At 56.7% G+C, this 14,083-nt stretch overlaps 2 protein-coding genes across 20 annotated transcripts; one reads left to right on the top strand and one right to left on the bottom strand.

Moving 5' to 3' along the window:
* The first annotated feature begins 25 nt into the window (after positions 1-25).
* FBXO2 (F-box protein 2) lies at positions 26-13,443 on the top strand. 5 transcript variants are annotated; one of them, XM_081491358.1, is made up of 7 exons: positions 5,789-6,108; positions 6,320-6,611; positions 11,092-11,463; positions 11,908-12,037; positions 12,110-12,205; positions 12,640-12,778; positions 13,016-13,443. In XM_081491358.1, exons 3-7 carry the CDS (start codon positions 11,097-11,099, stop codon positions 13,148-13,150), a joined length of 867 nt encoding a protein of 288 aa, XP_081347484.1. In that variant the 5' UTR covers positions 5,789-6,108; positions 6,320-6,611; positions 11,092-11,096; the 3' UTR covers positions 13,151-13,443. The 5 variants fall into 5 exon arrangements, with proteins under 5 accessions (XP_081347482.1, XP_081347484.1, XP_081347485.1 ...); XM_081491357.1 differs by lacking the exons at positions 5,789-6,108; positions 6,320-6,611 and adding exons at positions 8,433-8,581; positions 10,079-10,264; XM_081491356.1 differs by lacking the exons at positions 5,789-6,108; positions 6,320-6,611 and adding an exon at positions 26-156.
* FBXO44 (F-box protein 44) lies at positions 1,991-11,438 on the bottom strand. 15 transcript variants are annotated; one of them, XM_081491360.1, is made up of 7 exons: positions 6,962-7,053; positions 6,489-6,617; positions 5,785-6,056; positions 4,546-4,672; positions 4,307-4,402; positions 4,059-4,194; positions 1,991-3,147 (listed from the first exon to the last, which is right to left on the bottom strand). In XM_081491360.1, exons 2-7 carry the CDS (start codon positions 6,506-6,508, stop codon positions 3,004-3,006), a joined length of 795 nt encoding a protein of 264 aa, XP_081347486.1. In that variant the 5' UTR covers positions 6,509-6,617; positions 6,962-7,053; the 3' UTR covers positions 1,991-3,003. The 15 variants fall into 15 exon arrangements, with proteins under 15 accessions (XP_081347486.1, XP_081347493.1, XP_081347489.1 ...); XM_081491367.1 differs by having other exon boundaries at positions 4,307-4,389; positions 4,575-4,672; XM_081491363.1 differs by lacking the exons at positions 6,489-6,617; positions 6,962-7,053 and adding an exon at positions 11,211-11,438.
* Positions 13,444-14,083: the final 640 nt, after the last annotated feature.

Below are 14,083 nucleotides of genomic sequence, written 5' to 3'. Positions count from 1 at the left end.
TCCTGACCCAGCTCCTCCCCTCTGGGGCCACTCCTTAGATATCTACCCGGGATCCCTGGACCTCGGGAGCGAAGTGGGTCTGGAGGGAGACTGCTGAAACTCTGGCCTTGAGCTTGGCTCCTACCATCTCTCGGGCAGCCCTCAATTAACTCAAAGGTAACATCCGCTCTGTGTTTTTTTGTTAGGATTAAGTTAATTCCTTTCTCTATTCAGGGCTTCCCTTGTTCAGCTGGTAAAGAATCCGCCTGCAATGCGGGAGACCTGGGTTTGATCCCTGGGTTGGGAAGATCCCCTGGAGAAGGGAAAGGCTAGCCGCTCCAGTATTCTGGTCTAGAGAATTCCATGGACTGTATAGTCCATGGGGTCGCAAAGAGTCGGACACGACTGAGCGACTTTCACTTTCACTATACAATAAATAATTAGAAAGCACCTACTTCAGGGGCTTCCCAGGTGGCTCAGTGGTAAAGAATCCTCCTGCCGAGCAGGAGACCCGGGTTAGATCCTGGGTTGGGAAGATCTCCTGAAGGAGGGCATGGCAACCCACTCCAATATTCTTGCCTGGGAAATCCCATGGACAGAGGAGCCTAGGCGCTGCAGTCCATAGGGTCTCAAAAGAGTTGGACATGACTGGGCAACTGAAGAACAACACTTCAGGTAATCACAAAGGGTCGTAAAGGCCATGCACTGCCCAGGGGTGCCTGACCCAGGCCAGGCTGTTAACTCAGGGCTGTGTCTCCTCCAAGACAGAGTGTCCTTTGCTGACTTGCCGTACAGTTAAGTGGGTGGTGTTTCTGAGACAGGCTGGGTGAGACCAGAGACTCTTTGCTGCAGGGCTTGCACCTGCTTAGAAGTCCCCTTGAGCAACAAAATAGAAACTGTAAGAGACTGAAAATAACTCTCTGCACACTAAGTTGGGGTAAGTTATGGACTAGATACAAAAGACCAAAAACCCCGTTGTCACTTCTGAAGAGCTGGGAGCAAAAGCAAATACTACAGATGCCCCCTTGCACACATCACCACCAAAGGGGTGGGCAAACTACCTAGGCCATCCCTCCAGCCCAAGCCCTAGAACACAGCCCTAACAACCCTACCCTCACCCTGTGTAAGGAACCGGCTCACCAAGCTGAGTCCCCCCACCCCGACCCCTGCTCCTGCCCCTGCACTCCTTTAGCTAGCCAGGGAGCAAGGAAACCTGTTACTTGATTTCTTTCCCTCCTACTCTAGTGGAGGTCCCAATAAAGGCTTACTTGAACTTCTTATCTGGCATCTTATCAATTTCTGTTGATAAGGAGGGCAAGCAAGAACCCTGGTCAGTAACAGTCCCTGCCCTGGTTGAGGCCCTAATCTAGCTAACTGTTGAGTGAAGATAATGCAACTTAACAGCACTTATTGAGCACCTACTGTGTGCCAGGCACGTTTATAAATTCTTGAAAGTGAAAGTCACTCAGTCGTGTCTGACTCTGTGACCCCATGGACTATACAGTCCATGGAATTCTCCAGGCCAGAATACTGGAGTGGGTAGCCTTTCGCTTCTCCAAGGGAATCTTCCCAACCCAGGGTTCAAACCCAGGTCTCTTGCATTGCAGGCGGATTCTTGACCAGCTGAGCCACTATAAATTCTTAGGCTTCATCCAATGTCAGTAAAGCTCTGGGCAGTGAAAAAAACAGCAGTAAGTAGTGTCTGTGGTGGTACTGCTGACCCAGCAAGAGTTGTAGGCAAGAGCTGCCCAAGAAACCTTCACGCCTCACCCCCCATCTGGTGGCCAGGCCTCCAGAGGAAGCCAGCAGTACTGGAGGGCTGGTGGGGTGTGGGGGTCTGCAGCTCTTCCAGCAGTCTGTCCCAGGACCCTCATTCTTCGAAGTCTGGCTCCCAAAATGTCAACCCCTCTGTGTACTTTGGACAGAGCCATACAAGTTGCACCTTCTGCAGGCCAGAGGCAGGACCTCCCATGAAGTTTGCCATTTCCCCCCCGAAAACACAGGGCACATGTTGGGCTGGGAATACCTTTTATTTGGCCACATGCAGCAGAGGTAGGACCAGAGCACCACTCTCTTTCCAGCAGGAGGGAGAGGCGGGAACGTGGGCAGACAGGGTTGGGAGGTCCTGGGAATGGTAGTTCTGAGGGTAGGGTGGGGGCCTGGAATGCTCTCCAAGCTACAGAGAGCGTGGTCTAGGCATGGAGGTGGACAGGTGGTTCTTGAAAACCCCTATCTTACTCATTCAGGGTTCACATATCCCAGTTCTCAGGGACCAGTCCTGGCACCCCCCCCACCTGCCCTGGCTTACCCTGCACAGAATTCCAGGGGGGTCTTTTGGGGAGCCTTGCCCCCACTTAATACCTGTGTGGCTTCTGGGGCTTCTCTGACTGTGAAGACTGTCTAGACCTGGCCAGGACCCCACCCCACTGGGCGTGACTATCTCAGACCAGGCCTGAGCCTCTGGGCCAAAGCCACCTCCCTGAGCAGGGGCACAGAGTGAGAGTTTGAGGGTGGTAGAGAAAGGGGCAGAGGATGGGCCAGCAGAACCCTCCTTCGACTCCTAGACCTGTCTGAGCTACACAGTCACCTCCCAGCATCTGTACTACATAGGGCAGTCACAGGCTTGCCGGAAGTCCTGACTGTCCCTGCTCTGAGGGCCCTCAAAGAAGACAGTGAGAAAACGGCCCAGGGAGAGAAGGTAGACACACAGATCTGGGTTACCAGCAGAGCTTGAAGACCCTCCCTCAGAGGTGACTAGGGGAGGAGCCTGGGGGAATGACCTGTACCTCCCTAACCTCGGGGCCCCCATAATTCAGACTGAGATCCCTGGCAGAGAGCTAGCTACCGATAACATACGAAGGCTGCACAAACAAAGAGGCTCCACAAAGTGGCAAGTGAGGAGCTGGGGGCAAAGATGAACTAGGAAGGCTGGGGGAGCCTGGCCTCCACCTCCCTTTCCCAAGCCCAGCCCTTCTCTGACAGCAGTTTTTCAGTTGGGATTAGGTGGCTGGGGGCTCGGGGATGTCATGGCAGTGGGGGCCCGATGATGATGCTGCTGTTGGTGACCCTCGGGCCATACCAGCCGGCCCAGTAGTGAGTATCCACGCCACCGTGCTGAAACCAGATGTAGCGGACGCCGGGCGGATAGTTGGAGAAAGTGTGGGAGACCTGGTGGGGGGGGGCAGGCAGAGGGAAGGAGATGGTCAGGGGAGTTGACCCTGAGGGTGGCACTGCCTGAGGGGGTGAGGGGGCCAGGATGGGCTGAGGTCTTAGTGCTTGACCCAGAGTCAGGAGAATGGAATTTGAGTCCTTACTCTGATTTTAGGCAGACTGCCTCCCTTGTCTATGCCTCCATTTCCTCATCTGTAAAATGGAGCAAAATCCTGCCGGATCCACTGCATGGGATTATCTAACTGCAGCTCAAAGGAACTGAAGGAAACTTTGCAAGCTGCCAGAGGATGTCCAGTCATCACTAAGCACATGTGGCTATTTAAGTTAAAATTAATTAACATTAGATAAAATTCAGTTCCTCAGCTACACTACAAACTGGCTCTTACTAAGTTTTCAGTTGTTGTGTGTGGCTCTGGGCTATCAAACTGGACAGGGCAGACAGACCGTTTCTGTCACTGTAGAAAGTTCTACCAGAGAGCACTGGTCTAGATCAGGAGTTGGGAAACTGTGGTCTAGGGGCCCACTACCTGGTTTTATAAATAAAGTTTTGTTGGAACACAGCCATGCCCACTTGCTAAAGCTGCTTTCATGACAATGGCAGAGCTGATGAGCTGAGTAGTTGAGACAGAGACAGTACAGCCTGCAAAGCTTAAACTATTTGTATTTGGCCTTTTAAGAAAAAAGATCACTGAACCCTGACCTAGATAATAGTTATAACTGGTAGTAATTAGTAGTAGTCAATCTTTTTGAACATATCTTTCCCAGCATCATTTCATTGAAGTCTTTTAGAGATCAGAGCAGCCAAAGCCTAGGTCAGAAGCAGTGGAACTGGGGTCTGAACCCAGGCCTGTGTGACTGTGGTCTCAGCCTTGGACAGTGTGCCCCGGTCCCCTTCCCGATTCACACACCTCCCTCCACTTGGCATCGCTCTTCTGCTGGATCATTGCTGGGTCTGGCTGGAAGGTCCCCAGAGGTGCATGTGCTGATGACAGGAGCTGAACACACAGCTGGTACTTGGACCCGCAGTCTGGCCTGGCTGCAAACCTGCAGGCAGAGGGAGGGCCCATCAGGGCCTTGGAGATGGGGGGCAGGGTGGGGGTGGGGCACCTGAATGGCAGGCCCCCCCCCACCCCAAGCCCTCGCCCCAGGCACTCACCAGTCCTTGACCTCGATATCTGGCCGTGTGGTGTCCATCAGCTCCTCCCAGTACCCTTCGGCCTTGAGATCCACCACCTGGGACTTGAGGCAGGTGCTGGGGGTGGGTGGATGGGTGGGAGGGGCTGGGGCTCGCTACCAGGGCCCTCCAGGGCTAAGACTGCCCTTCCCAGAGCAGGAGAGGACTCAAGGTGCAATGACTTGGGCTTCCCCCCCCCGCCCGGACCCCATGGATCTTACTAATAAGAAGTCACGAAGTATTTCTTGACCTGGTCATTAGGGAATTCCTTCCTCTGGTCTTTGGAGAGATCTTCCACCTTCCACTCATCACCTCCATTCACATCCAGACTCCAGAATTCAAACCCCTCTGGCAGGAAAGCAGAGTTCACATCAAAGGGAGGCCCTCTAGTGGTCAGCGCCCAAGCGCCCCTTGCTCCCAGCATCTCTCCCTGGATTTCAGCAGCTGCCCTCAAGCCCCCAGCTGGGGAACCCTGCACATCCGGTGTGCCAGGCACCACCATGACTGACTTCTCCTGGGAATCCTGACAGTGGGAATAACCAGACAATTTCTGTTAGGGAATGCTCTGACGCCAGGCAGATCTGGATCTAGTCCCAGCTCTACCAATACTGGACTCTGTGACCTTATGCAAGCTGCTTTCCCTCTCTCAGCCTTGGTTTCATCCTCTGTAAACTGGGGTCAGGAACAGAGACTGGCAAACCTTTTCCACAAAGTGTCAGGTTTTGTGGGCTACATATTGACTATCGCATAAAACCTTAGAAATTCTTCTTAGTTCCTGGGCCAGATTTGGCCTATGGACCATGCATGGTGTGTTAACTGCTGGTCAAGAACATAGCTGTTGGGGAGTCAAGTGAGGAGGCATCTGAAAGCTCTGGACAGCTTTGGGTGGTTTTATTATTTCACTCCAGGGTTTGACCACATAATGGAGAATGAGGTCCTCATCCCATTCCAGTGTCTAATTAATCAGTTACAACACAGCAATGGAAAGGGGGGCCTCTGAATGATCACAGAAGTCATGTTTCACCTGCTGTTGGAATGTGTTGGAAAGAAGATTGGATCTCTCCCTCTTTCGTGAGCAAAGTCCCCTTTGTCCTCTGGGACACTCCTAGTAGGCTTAATCCTGGAGTCTGGGAACCAGGCCAAGAAAATATGGTTCTGACTTCTGGGTCTTATGTCCTGGGCACAATTAGTTCCAACTGGCCAACATTCCTTCTCCTCAGAAAGGTCACTGGGGAAATAACCTTAAGAGCAGAATAAGAAATGCCACTCTTGGCCTCAGTTTTCCCATCTGAAAGATGGGTGCCTAACAGCACCTACCTCTTAGGATTACTGTGAGAGGATGAAAGGCATTAAGCCCCCTAAAGTGCCTGGCTGGCTCATAGTAAGTGCTTAATGAATGTTAGCTGACATCACAACAGTGTGTGTGCTTGGGGGCATGTCAGAGCCAGTCAGCATCCCACCTTCGGCACATGGGTTATGCAGGAGGTTCCTGCGGAGGCTGCGGAGGAAGTAGAAGACCTTCCAGTCGGCCACGGGCTGGTCCCAGTCCTCGGTGATGAAGCCCTCGCGCAGGCACTTGCGCTTCCAGAGGGTCACGAGGTCGATGAGGTCGCGCCAGAGACTGCAGACCAGGCGGCAGCGCAGCAGCAGCTGGCGGGCAGGCACATGTGTGAACAACTCGAGCAGGATGTTCTCGGGCAGCTCGTTGATATTCCCCACTGCCATGGCTCTCCTGTGGGCATTGACAAGCTACACTGCAGACCTGGCCCCCTCCAGAGGACCAGGTACTCGCAGCACCCCGTGGTGGAGGTTCTCCTCCCAGCTCTGCCATTGAGTGTCTCAGGAAAGTCACCGGGCTTCTCTGAGCCTCAGTTTCCTGCTCTGTAAAACGGGGCCAGGAACAGTACTTACCTCCTGTAAAGGGTTCAAGGACCCCTCTCAGGAGAAGCTCAGTAAAAGGTGAGCTCTGATTTTTTTACTGGCACCTCACAATAGCCCCTAAGGGAGGCGACGGAGGCAGAAGAGGTGGGACCTGCCTGAGGCCACACAGACGGGAGCGGCGGAAAGGAGCCTGAGCCCTTTCTGAGTCTAGAGCCAGCCTTTTTCAATAGGCCAGTCTTTCGCCTGGAAATACGGACGCAAAGCCCCGCAGCCTGTCTGGTACCTTCTCATTCTCTCTCCCATCCTCAAAACAGAGGATGGGAAAGCATAGTTGTCATTGTCTCCGACCGACGTCCAAAGGGCTCAAGGCACTTTTCCGAGACCACGGAGGAAACGACCTGCCTGGGTGAGACTGGAGAAGCGGTAGGCGTGGGCGAGCCGCCTTTCCTATACCCCCACCCCCATGCCCGTGGCTGGGCTCCAGGCCCAGGTGCCCTCGCGCGTCTTCGACTTCCCATCCCTCCTTGTGGCTTTCAGAGTCTAGGCCTGGACCCCTGCGCATCGATGGCAATCCTAGTTGGGGTTTTTCGCCCGCGCCGCCGCCCGAGGCCGCGCCGCGCAACCCCGCGGCCTGGGCCTTGTTCGCGCTGGGCCTCCCTCGGCGCACTGCGGCGGGGCGCGGAATCGCTGAGGCCCCCGGCCCCCGCAACCCGCATCCTCGCCCCGGCGCTCCCCGCGCCTACTCCCATCGGTCACCTGCGCTCGGCCGCCGCTGTGCGATCCCGCTTGGCCGCGGGGGCTGAGCCTGCCTGGACCTACAGTCGCGTTGGGTGCGGCCCCGCCTCCGCGGCCCACCAGGCCCCTCCCCGGCCCCGCCCCCCGCCGCCCGCTCCGTTCCCCGCCGCTTGGGGAGCACCAGGCTTGGGACGCGCCCCTCACCGATGTAGGAAAATTACCTGGAGGGGCGGTGCGGTGCGGGGAGGAGCCTCTGCCCTCTCCCTCCGCCTGGGGCGCGCACCCCGCACCCTCCGCGTGACCCAGACTCTACCCGCCGCCTCACCGCCTCCTCCGAGCAATCACCCTAGGAGGGCGCTGGGAGACGCCCCGAATTGGGCTCCCCCTCCTCCTGCATTAAAAAACAAAAACAAAAGCCGACCTTTTCGAGCCTTCTGGGTCCGCCAAGGAACCAGGAGCCTCCGGCCTCTGGCCGATCGCTCTGGACTGCGGGGCGTCCCGGCGCGGGGCCAAATGCTGGGCGGGGACGGAGGCAGGGGCCTTTAAAAGGCTCAGCCGGCCGGGACCCGACCCAGACGCGGGCAGCGCCTGGACTCGCCGCCGCCGCCGCCTCGGGACTCGGACAGCCCCACAGCGCTCCGGGTCCTCCTCCTCTCGCGAACGCCCTCCGCAGCGATGGACGGAGACGGTGACCCAGGTAGCCGCCGCCACCGGATCCACCCACTCAGTCCAGGAGGGGTGACCGGGGCAGGCGGGCGAGTGCTACGGAGAGGGGGCATCAGAAAGCGAGGGGGCCCCCCTAGACCCGGAGCGGCAAACTTTCACCCAAGTAGAGCCCCTGAGACAGTCTCTAAGGAGCACAGCCTTCTGTCTGGTATCTTGATGTGCGAGAGGCCTTGAGAGATGACAGGCAAAGGGAGGACTCCTGGGTCCCATTTAATCTGCAGATAGCGTAGGAGTGGTCCACGTTCCCTCCTCCTCCCGGCGTCCCGAGGGTCTGATTGGACCGGGGTCTGGGACCCATCTGCGATCGAAAAGGCCACAAGCCTTTTTATTCCATCAGCTTCTTGCATTTGCCAACTCTAGGCCGTGAGTTGTCTGAATCCCCACGAATTTCTTGGGGTTACTGGCCTCTCCCCACCCTATCCAAGCCTTCCTCCTGGGATCCCTTGTCTGGAGGGGCTATCCTCATTTGGTTGGCTGGATGCCCAGTGGGCACCAGGCCAGTGGTGAGAGAGTTCAGGCATCAGCTCTAGCTAACGCTTAGAGCCCTTTGAGACTGCCCAGTCATTTTGTCTGGCACCAAAGACCCCTTCCTCATCTCTAGGACTTCCCGCTGGGCCTGGAGGGGTTGCTTCTTGAGTCAGGGTGGGAACAAGACCTGCCCACTCCCAGATTCCCTCACCCCTTTGTCATCAGGCCCATCTGAGAGGCCACTGCTTGGGGGAGACAATGGGTAACAGTGATGCTCACTAGGGTGGCTGAGTTGCCCTGCCCCCACCTCTAGCCCTGAAAATCCTACCTCCTTCAGCTCTTATTCCCAATCCATGGCCCCCTTACCATACCTTTCATAGGACCCAGAATGGGTTCCTGCTTTTTCCCAGGGCCCAGCTATTCCCTGTACTTAAGGGCCCAATCCAAGTGAGTGAATAAGCCTCGGAGGCAGCTTCCAGGACCCAGATAACTTTCTGAAGGCAACAATGTGGGGAGTTGTATGTGCTCCAGAGGGGGTGGGGGGCCTGTAATCAGATCTGGGGCCTTCAGTGCCAGGCCTGGGGCCAGGAGAGGGGACTGGGCGAGGTGCACCTTTCTGGGGAGCATCAGGTGTCTACCAGGGCCAGGGCAGGGCACGGCAGGGGGAGGGGTAGAGAGGTGAGGACACTGGGCCCAGCTCCCCGGAGAGCTGTGGGCAGCAGGATGGGCAGGTGACATGGCTTCAGGGCAGGCATTTTCCTCTCCGCCATTCCCACTGTTCTATGGTGTGACTTGGGAGAGGCCAGTAAGCCTCTCTGGGCCTCAGTTTCCTCCTGGCCAGAGGGGTGGGTAAAGCCCCATATTACAAAGATGTGGCAAAAAAAAAATGCTAATAATGAAGGGAACTGTGCTAACTAATAAGATTCACTGAATAAGATATACTGAGGACTCCCTGTGTGCTCTGGGCTCTGAAGAGGTAAACCCTGATTCGGCTCTCAGGGGTCTGACAGGGGTTTGGGGGTGGGGAATGCTGCATGTGAGGAGATGAAGGGCTGGCTGGCCAGGTCCTGGCAACCCCCAGCCTTGGGTCTGGGCCCTGCTTGTTCCTCCCTTGGTGCCTGGCCTGTTTTCGCCACTGCCTTGTCTTTCCAGGGCCCAGCCCTTAGGGAACCCTCTCCGCCCTGATCCTAGGTCTGAGAGCAGTGGCCCCCTCCATCACTCAGAGTGGCTCCATCTCCTCCCCACCGTCTCCAGGGACACTGGGCACACAGTATCTGCTTATTCGAGGCTTGGATGGCCCAGCTGAGGCCAGCCAGGATCCAAGAGACAGTTCAGCCCACAGATCCTGACATGGGTCCCTCTCATAATTTTGAACGCCCTTGCCTACTCCTCAGCGGAGCTGATCATCAGTACTGTCTGAATGCCTTGGCACAGGGATTATTCCTATTTTATAGACAGGGAAGCTGAGGGCCAGGGATAGGAAAAGGAGTGAAGAAACCCTCCTTCCCAAGTATGTGTTACACCTCCCTGTTTGACACACACACTGTCTTTTAAGGAGCCTCCCTTCCCCATCCCCAAGCCCCTGTTTCTTCTTCCCTTCAGGCCTCAGGTCCCTGTGTCCCCTGCCTGAATACCAGCATTGTGACCTTTGGCAAGTCATTCCACACCTCTGAGCCTGAGCATTTTCACCTGTGAAATCAAAATTATAACTCCCAACTCCACGAATCATTTTCTCAAGGCTGTGGTGGTTAAAGGCAGCTCTGGAGCTTGACGATGTGCTCAGTTGCCTCAGTCATTCCTGATTTTTTTTGACCCCGTGTGACCAGGCTCCTCTGTTCATGGGATTCGTCAGGCAAGAATACTGGAGTGGGTTGCCATGACCTTCTCCAGGGGATCTTCCTGACCCACAGATCGAGCTCACATCTCTTGTATCTCCTGCTTTAGCAGGCGGGTTCTTTACCACTAGCATCACCTTGGAAGCCCCATTGCCTAGGGTTCAAATCCAGGTTCCAGCCACTCATTTGCTGTGTGATCCTGGGTGGTTTCACCTTTCAGTGCCTCAGTTTCCTCATCAACGGAATGAGACAATAATACCAACAACCTTGAAGAGATGCTGTGAAGATTTAAAGAGTAAATACAATTAAAATGCTTAGAATGAAATAGGGCCTAACTCTTGGTAGTGTCAGTCGCTCAGTCACATCGAACTCTGCAACCCAATGGACTGTAGCCTTCAAGGCTCCTCAGTCCATGGGATTCTCCAAGCAAGAATACTAGAATAGGTAGCCATTCCTTTCTCCAGGGGATCTTCCCAACCCAGGAATTGAATCCAGGTCTCCTGCATTGCAGACAGATTTTAACTGTTTGAACCATCAGGAAAACCCGGCCCAATAGACAATAGCTGCTGACAGTGGGCAGGGGAGGGTGTCCGATACCAGGCACTGAGGGTGAAGCAGTGACTTGCCCAGACCCTGTTCTTGGCCTCATTCCCTCAGTCTAGTCCAAAGAAAGGTGTTTATAAACCATCACATCCTTGGATAAAAGCTAGGAAGGACAGAACTCCCAATGGTGAGGTGAGAGGACTTTGTAATAAGGGAGGTCCAGGAGGGCTCCTTCGAGGAGGTGACTGGAGCAGAGATCTCAGAGGGCGGTTCAAAGGAATAAGGGACTTCCATGTGTCAGAAGTACCATCAGTTATTGCTCTCGGCTCAGGTATGTGGTGTAGTGGCCCTGCAGGGGAAACAGTCGTCTGAGGCCACTCTTCAGACCTGGGGCTGGTCGGTGGCCCTGGTCCCCTGAACTTCCTCCACAAGGCCCTACTCTCTGATCACGGAATCCGGCCCCAGTTGCGGACTGTTGGAGCTTGGGTGGAGGCGATGCCCTTCACATAGAGGTTGTGGGGCGCGGCGGGGAACAGTCGCGGGGAGTCTCAGCCGCACCCCCGCCCCTCCCACCCTCAGAGAGCATGGGCCAGCCGGAGGAGGCAAGCCCGGAGGAGCAGCAGGAGGAGGCGTGCGCGGAGGAGGTGAGCGGCGGGGAGGAGCGGCCAGAGGACGAGGGGGAGGAGGAGGCGGCGTACCTGGACGAGCTGCCCGAGCCGCTGCTGCTGCGTGTGCTGGCCGAGCTGCCGGCCGCCCAGCTGGTGCAGGCCTGCCGTCTGGTGTGCCTGCGGTGGAAGGAGCTGGTGGACGGCGCCCCCCTGTGGCTGCTCAAGTGCCAGCAGGAGGGGCTGGTGTCCCAGGACGGCCCTGAGGACGAGCGCGACCACTGGCAGCAGTTCTACTTCCTGAGCAAGAGGCGGCGCAACCTGCTGAGGAACCCGTGCGGGGAAGGTGAGGGGTCGCGCCCTGTCACCCTGGCCTTGGGAGCTCAGCTTCCTCTTGTATACAATGGGCCGTAACAAAGCCAGCCTGCTTTGAGCGGTAGATGAGATAAAGTGCTTGGCGCTGTGCCCAGCACAGAGTAACCCCAATACATACTGTAGTATCATCTTTCTGTCCTGTTCCCTGGGTTAGGTTTTGGAGGAGGGGTCCGCTCTCCCTGGGGATCCTTCCATCCCCGGGGAACTGGGACAAGACAGGTTCCGCGGAAGACCCTCCGGAGAGCTTGAGACAATCCGGGGGAAAAACAGGAAGCGCTCACCGTTTACCTTCACCACCCTCTGCCCAACGTTCAAGGACCACGTTCGCCCTCCCCCCACGATGGGGGCAAGAACTAGTCCCCCCACACCCTCTCAGGGACTGGGTGGCCAGCGTGGGGCTGTCGTGTTCCTACAGAGGACCTGGAGGGCTGGTGCGACGTGGAGCACGGTGGGGACGGCTGGAGAGTGGAGGAGCTGCCCGGGGACTGTGGGGTGGAATTCATCCACGATGAGAGAGTCAAGAAGTACTTCGCCTCCTCCTTTGAGTAAGGAGAAGGGGGACGGATGGGAAGGGGAGGGAAGGAGTCTCCACTCCATTCTAACCCCCAGTCTCCCAGGTGGTGTCGCAAAGCGCAGATCATTGATCTGCAGGCTGAGGGCTACTGGGAGGAGCTACTGGACACCACTCAACCGGCCATCGTGGTGAAGGACTGGTGAGCGGCCGGGGGGCTAGGGGAGTGGGGTCAAGGGCCAACTGGAACCGGCTACCCCGCTTCAGGGACCCCTGCCTCCCAACTCTAGAGGCTGCGACCACATGGGCCACGGGCTTTCAGGAGAAGGTGGAAATCCGCCTCCCCTCTTGAGTTTTAAATGTTGACGAGCTTTTTTTGGTTTTGTTTTTCAATATCTGAGATCCAAACAAGAAGTTTTGGTCCCAAGGTTCGGTCTGGCTCATCTGGGATTTAGTTCTTGGGTTTAGACCTTGAGCGAGTCATTTTCTCTCTCCGGCCTCGGTTTCCTTATCTGTAAAATGGGGTCATTGGTAGTACCGACCGGCAGGGTTAATTTCCGTTAAGAGCTGGGCCCAGAGTACCGGCTCAGCAGGGCTGAAGCCTGCCCCGGGCGCTCGCTCCCTCCCACGGGGTAGGTACTCGGGCCGCAGAGACGCCGGCTGCCTGTACGAGCTCACGGTGAAGCTGCTGTCGGAGCACGAGGACGTGCTGGCCGAGTTCAACAGTGGGCAGGTGGCAGTGCCGGCGGACAGCGACGACGGTGGCTGGATTGAGGTGAGCTCGGAGGCCGGAGGGCGGCGGGCGGGGCCTAGACGCGAGGGGCGGGGATCATGGAAACCCTGCCCACGGGGGTTGTGGGCGGGGCTAGCCTGGACCGTCAGACAGACCCGGAGGAGGGATGCTGCGCTGAAAAGTCCAGGGGGCTAGAGGAGGGTCAGGGCGCCAGGGCAGGGTGGCTGGGGGAGGCCCCAGGGCTCTGAGTCTGACCCTCTCCCAACTCCCCACCTCCAGATCTCCCATACCTTCACCGACTATGGGCCCGGCGTCCGCTTCGTCCGCTTCGAGCACGGGGGACAGGACTGCGTCTACTGGAAGGGCTGGTTCGGGGCTCGGGTGACCAACAGCAGTGTGTGGGTGGAGCCCTGAGTGACCTGTTCTCCAGCATCTCCCAGCTGCCTTGGAGGGGCAGAGGCCCGGGATTAGATAGGCCTTAGTCAGTAGCATCCTCACTCTCCCCACCCCCAAGCACTCTTCTCGGTCCCATACTCTAAACCCAGCCCCCACACAGGGAAAGAGAGGTTTTGTTGGTATATATTTGCATCCAGAAAATAAGATGGGTGAGGGCGTGGGTCTGCACTGGGCCGACCACTAAATCCCCTAGCACTTGTCCTCTAGCACAGTGCTTGCCACTGTGGATGTTCAATAAATGTTATTTGTCCGAGAAAGGAATGAATGAACAAATGGATGAATGAACTCCCCTCCCTTTGCTTAGTCTCTGTCTCTTGAGGGCCTCTGGCCCAGTCTGGAAAAATACTTGGTGGGGTTCCAGCTGCTCTGGTTTCCAGGGGCCCTTGGGCGGGTGCAGAGCCAGCCGGGCCTGGACCCAAGGGACAAAGGCTGGGATTGTGAAGCCAAGGATGGGGAGCTGGACCTGGCGCCTGACTGAGACCCAAACTGCCCAGAAGCCAGAACAGGGCGTGTGTGGGGGCTCCCCTCCTGACCTCTTTTGATCCCCTGCCCTGTTTCTTTCTGAAGGCAGAATGCTGAGTGATGGCAGCACCTAGTCTACGGTGCCAGTTCTCCTGGGCCCACGATTAGTGCCAGTGGCTCAAGGTGGGAGATGGGGGTGGGGGGTGACCAGGTGGGAGGCACAGGAAGGGTCAGCTTGGTGTCCCTCTTCAGTTCATACCCACTTCATGCTGTCTTCCTTGGCCTAGTATTGGATTAGACAGGAGTCATTAGCATCTGGTCCCATGGGTCATTTCCCAAGCCCTGCCCAGAGGCCAGCCCCTGGCACTGGTTCAAAGGGAGAGGTGGAGGGAAGGGTGTGTACCAGGCTCTGGGTCAGGAACTCCTTTT

Source organism: Giraffa tippelskirchi, chromosome 5, assembly GCF_054371585.1.
Source record: "Giraffa tippelskirchi isolate mGirTip1 chromosome 5, T2T-mGirTip1v1.2.pri, whole genome shotgun sequence".
Classification (NCBI taxonomy): domain Eukaryota; kingdom Metazoa; phylum Chordata; class Mammalia; order Artiodactyla; family Giraffidae; genus Giraffa; species Giraffa tippelskirchi.
Note: the sequence above shows the minus strand (reverse complement) of the source record. Positions and strands in the feature narration are given on the sequence as shown.

Coding starts and splice junctions, on each gene's coding strand:
- FBXO44 (XM_081491360.1), bottom strand. CDS start 6,508: ATGGGAGAGAGAATGAGAAG. Junction 4,195..4,306: donor GATATCGAGGTCAAGGACTG/GTGAGTGCCTGG, acceptor CTCTGCCTGCAG/GTTTGCAGCCAGGCCAGACT. Junction 3,148..4,058: donor GCGATGCCAAGTGGAGGGAG/GTGTGTGAATCG, acceptor CCCCCCCACCAG/GTCTCCCACACTTTCTCCAA.
- FBXO2 (XM_081491354.1), top strand. CDS start 7,616: ATGGACGGAGACGGTGACCCAG. Junction 7,638..11,091: donor GGACGGAGACGGTGACCCAG/GTAGCCGCCGCC, acceptor TCCCACCCTCAG/AGAGCATGGGCCAGCCGGAG. Junction 12,779..13,015: donor ACGACGGTGGCTGGATTGAG/GTGAGCTCGGAG, acceptor CCCCACCTCCAG/ATCTCCCATACCTTCACCGA.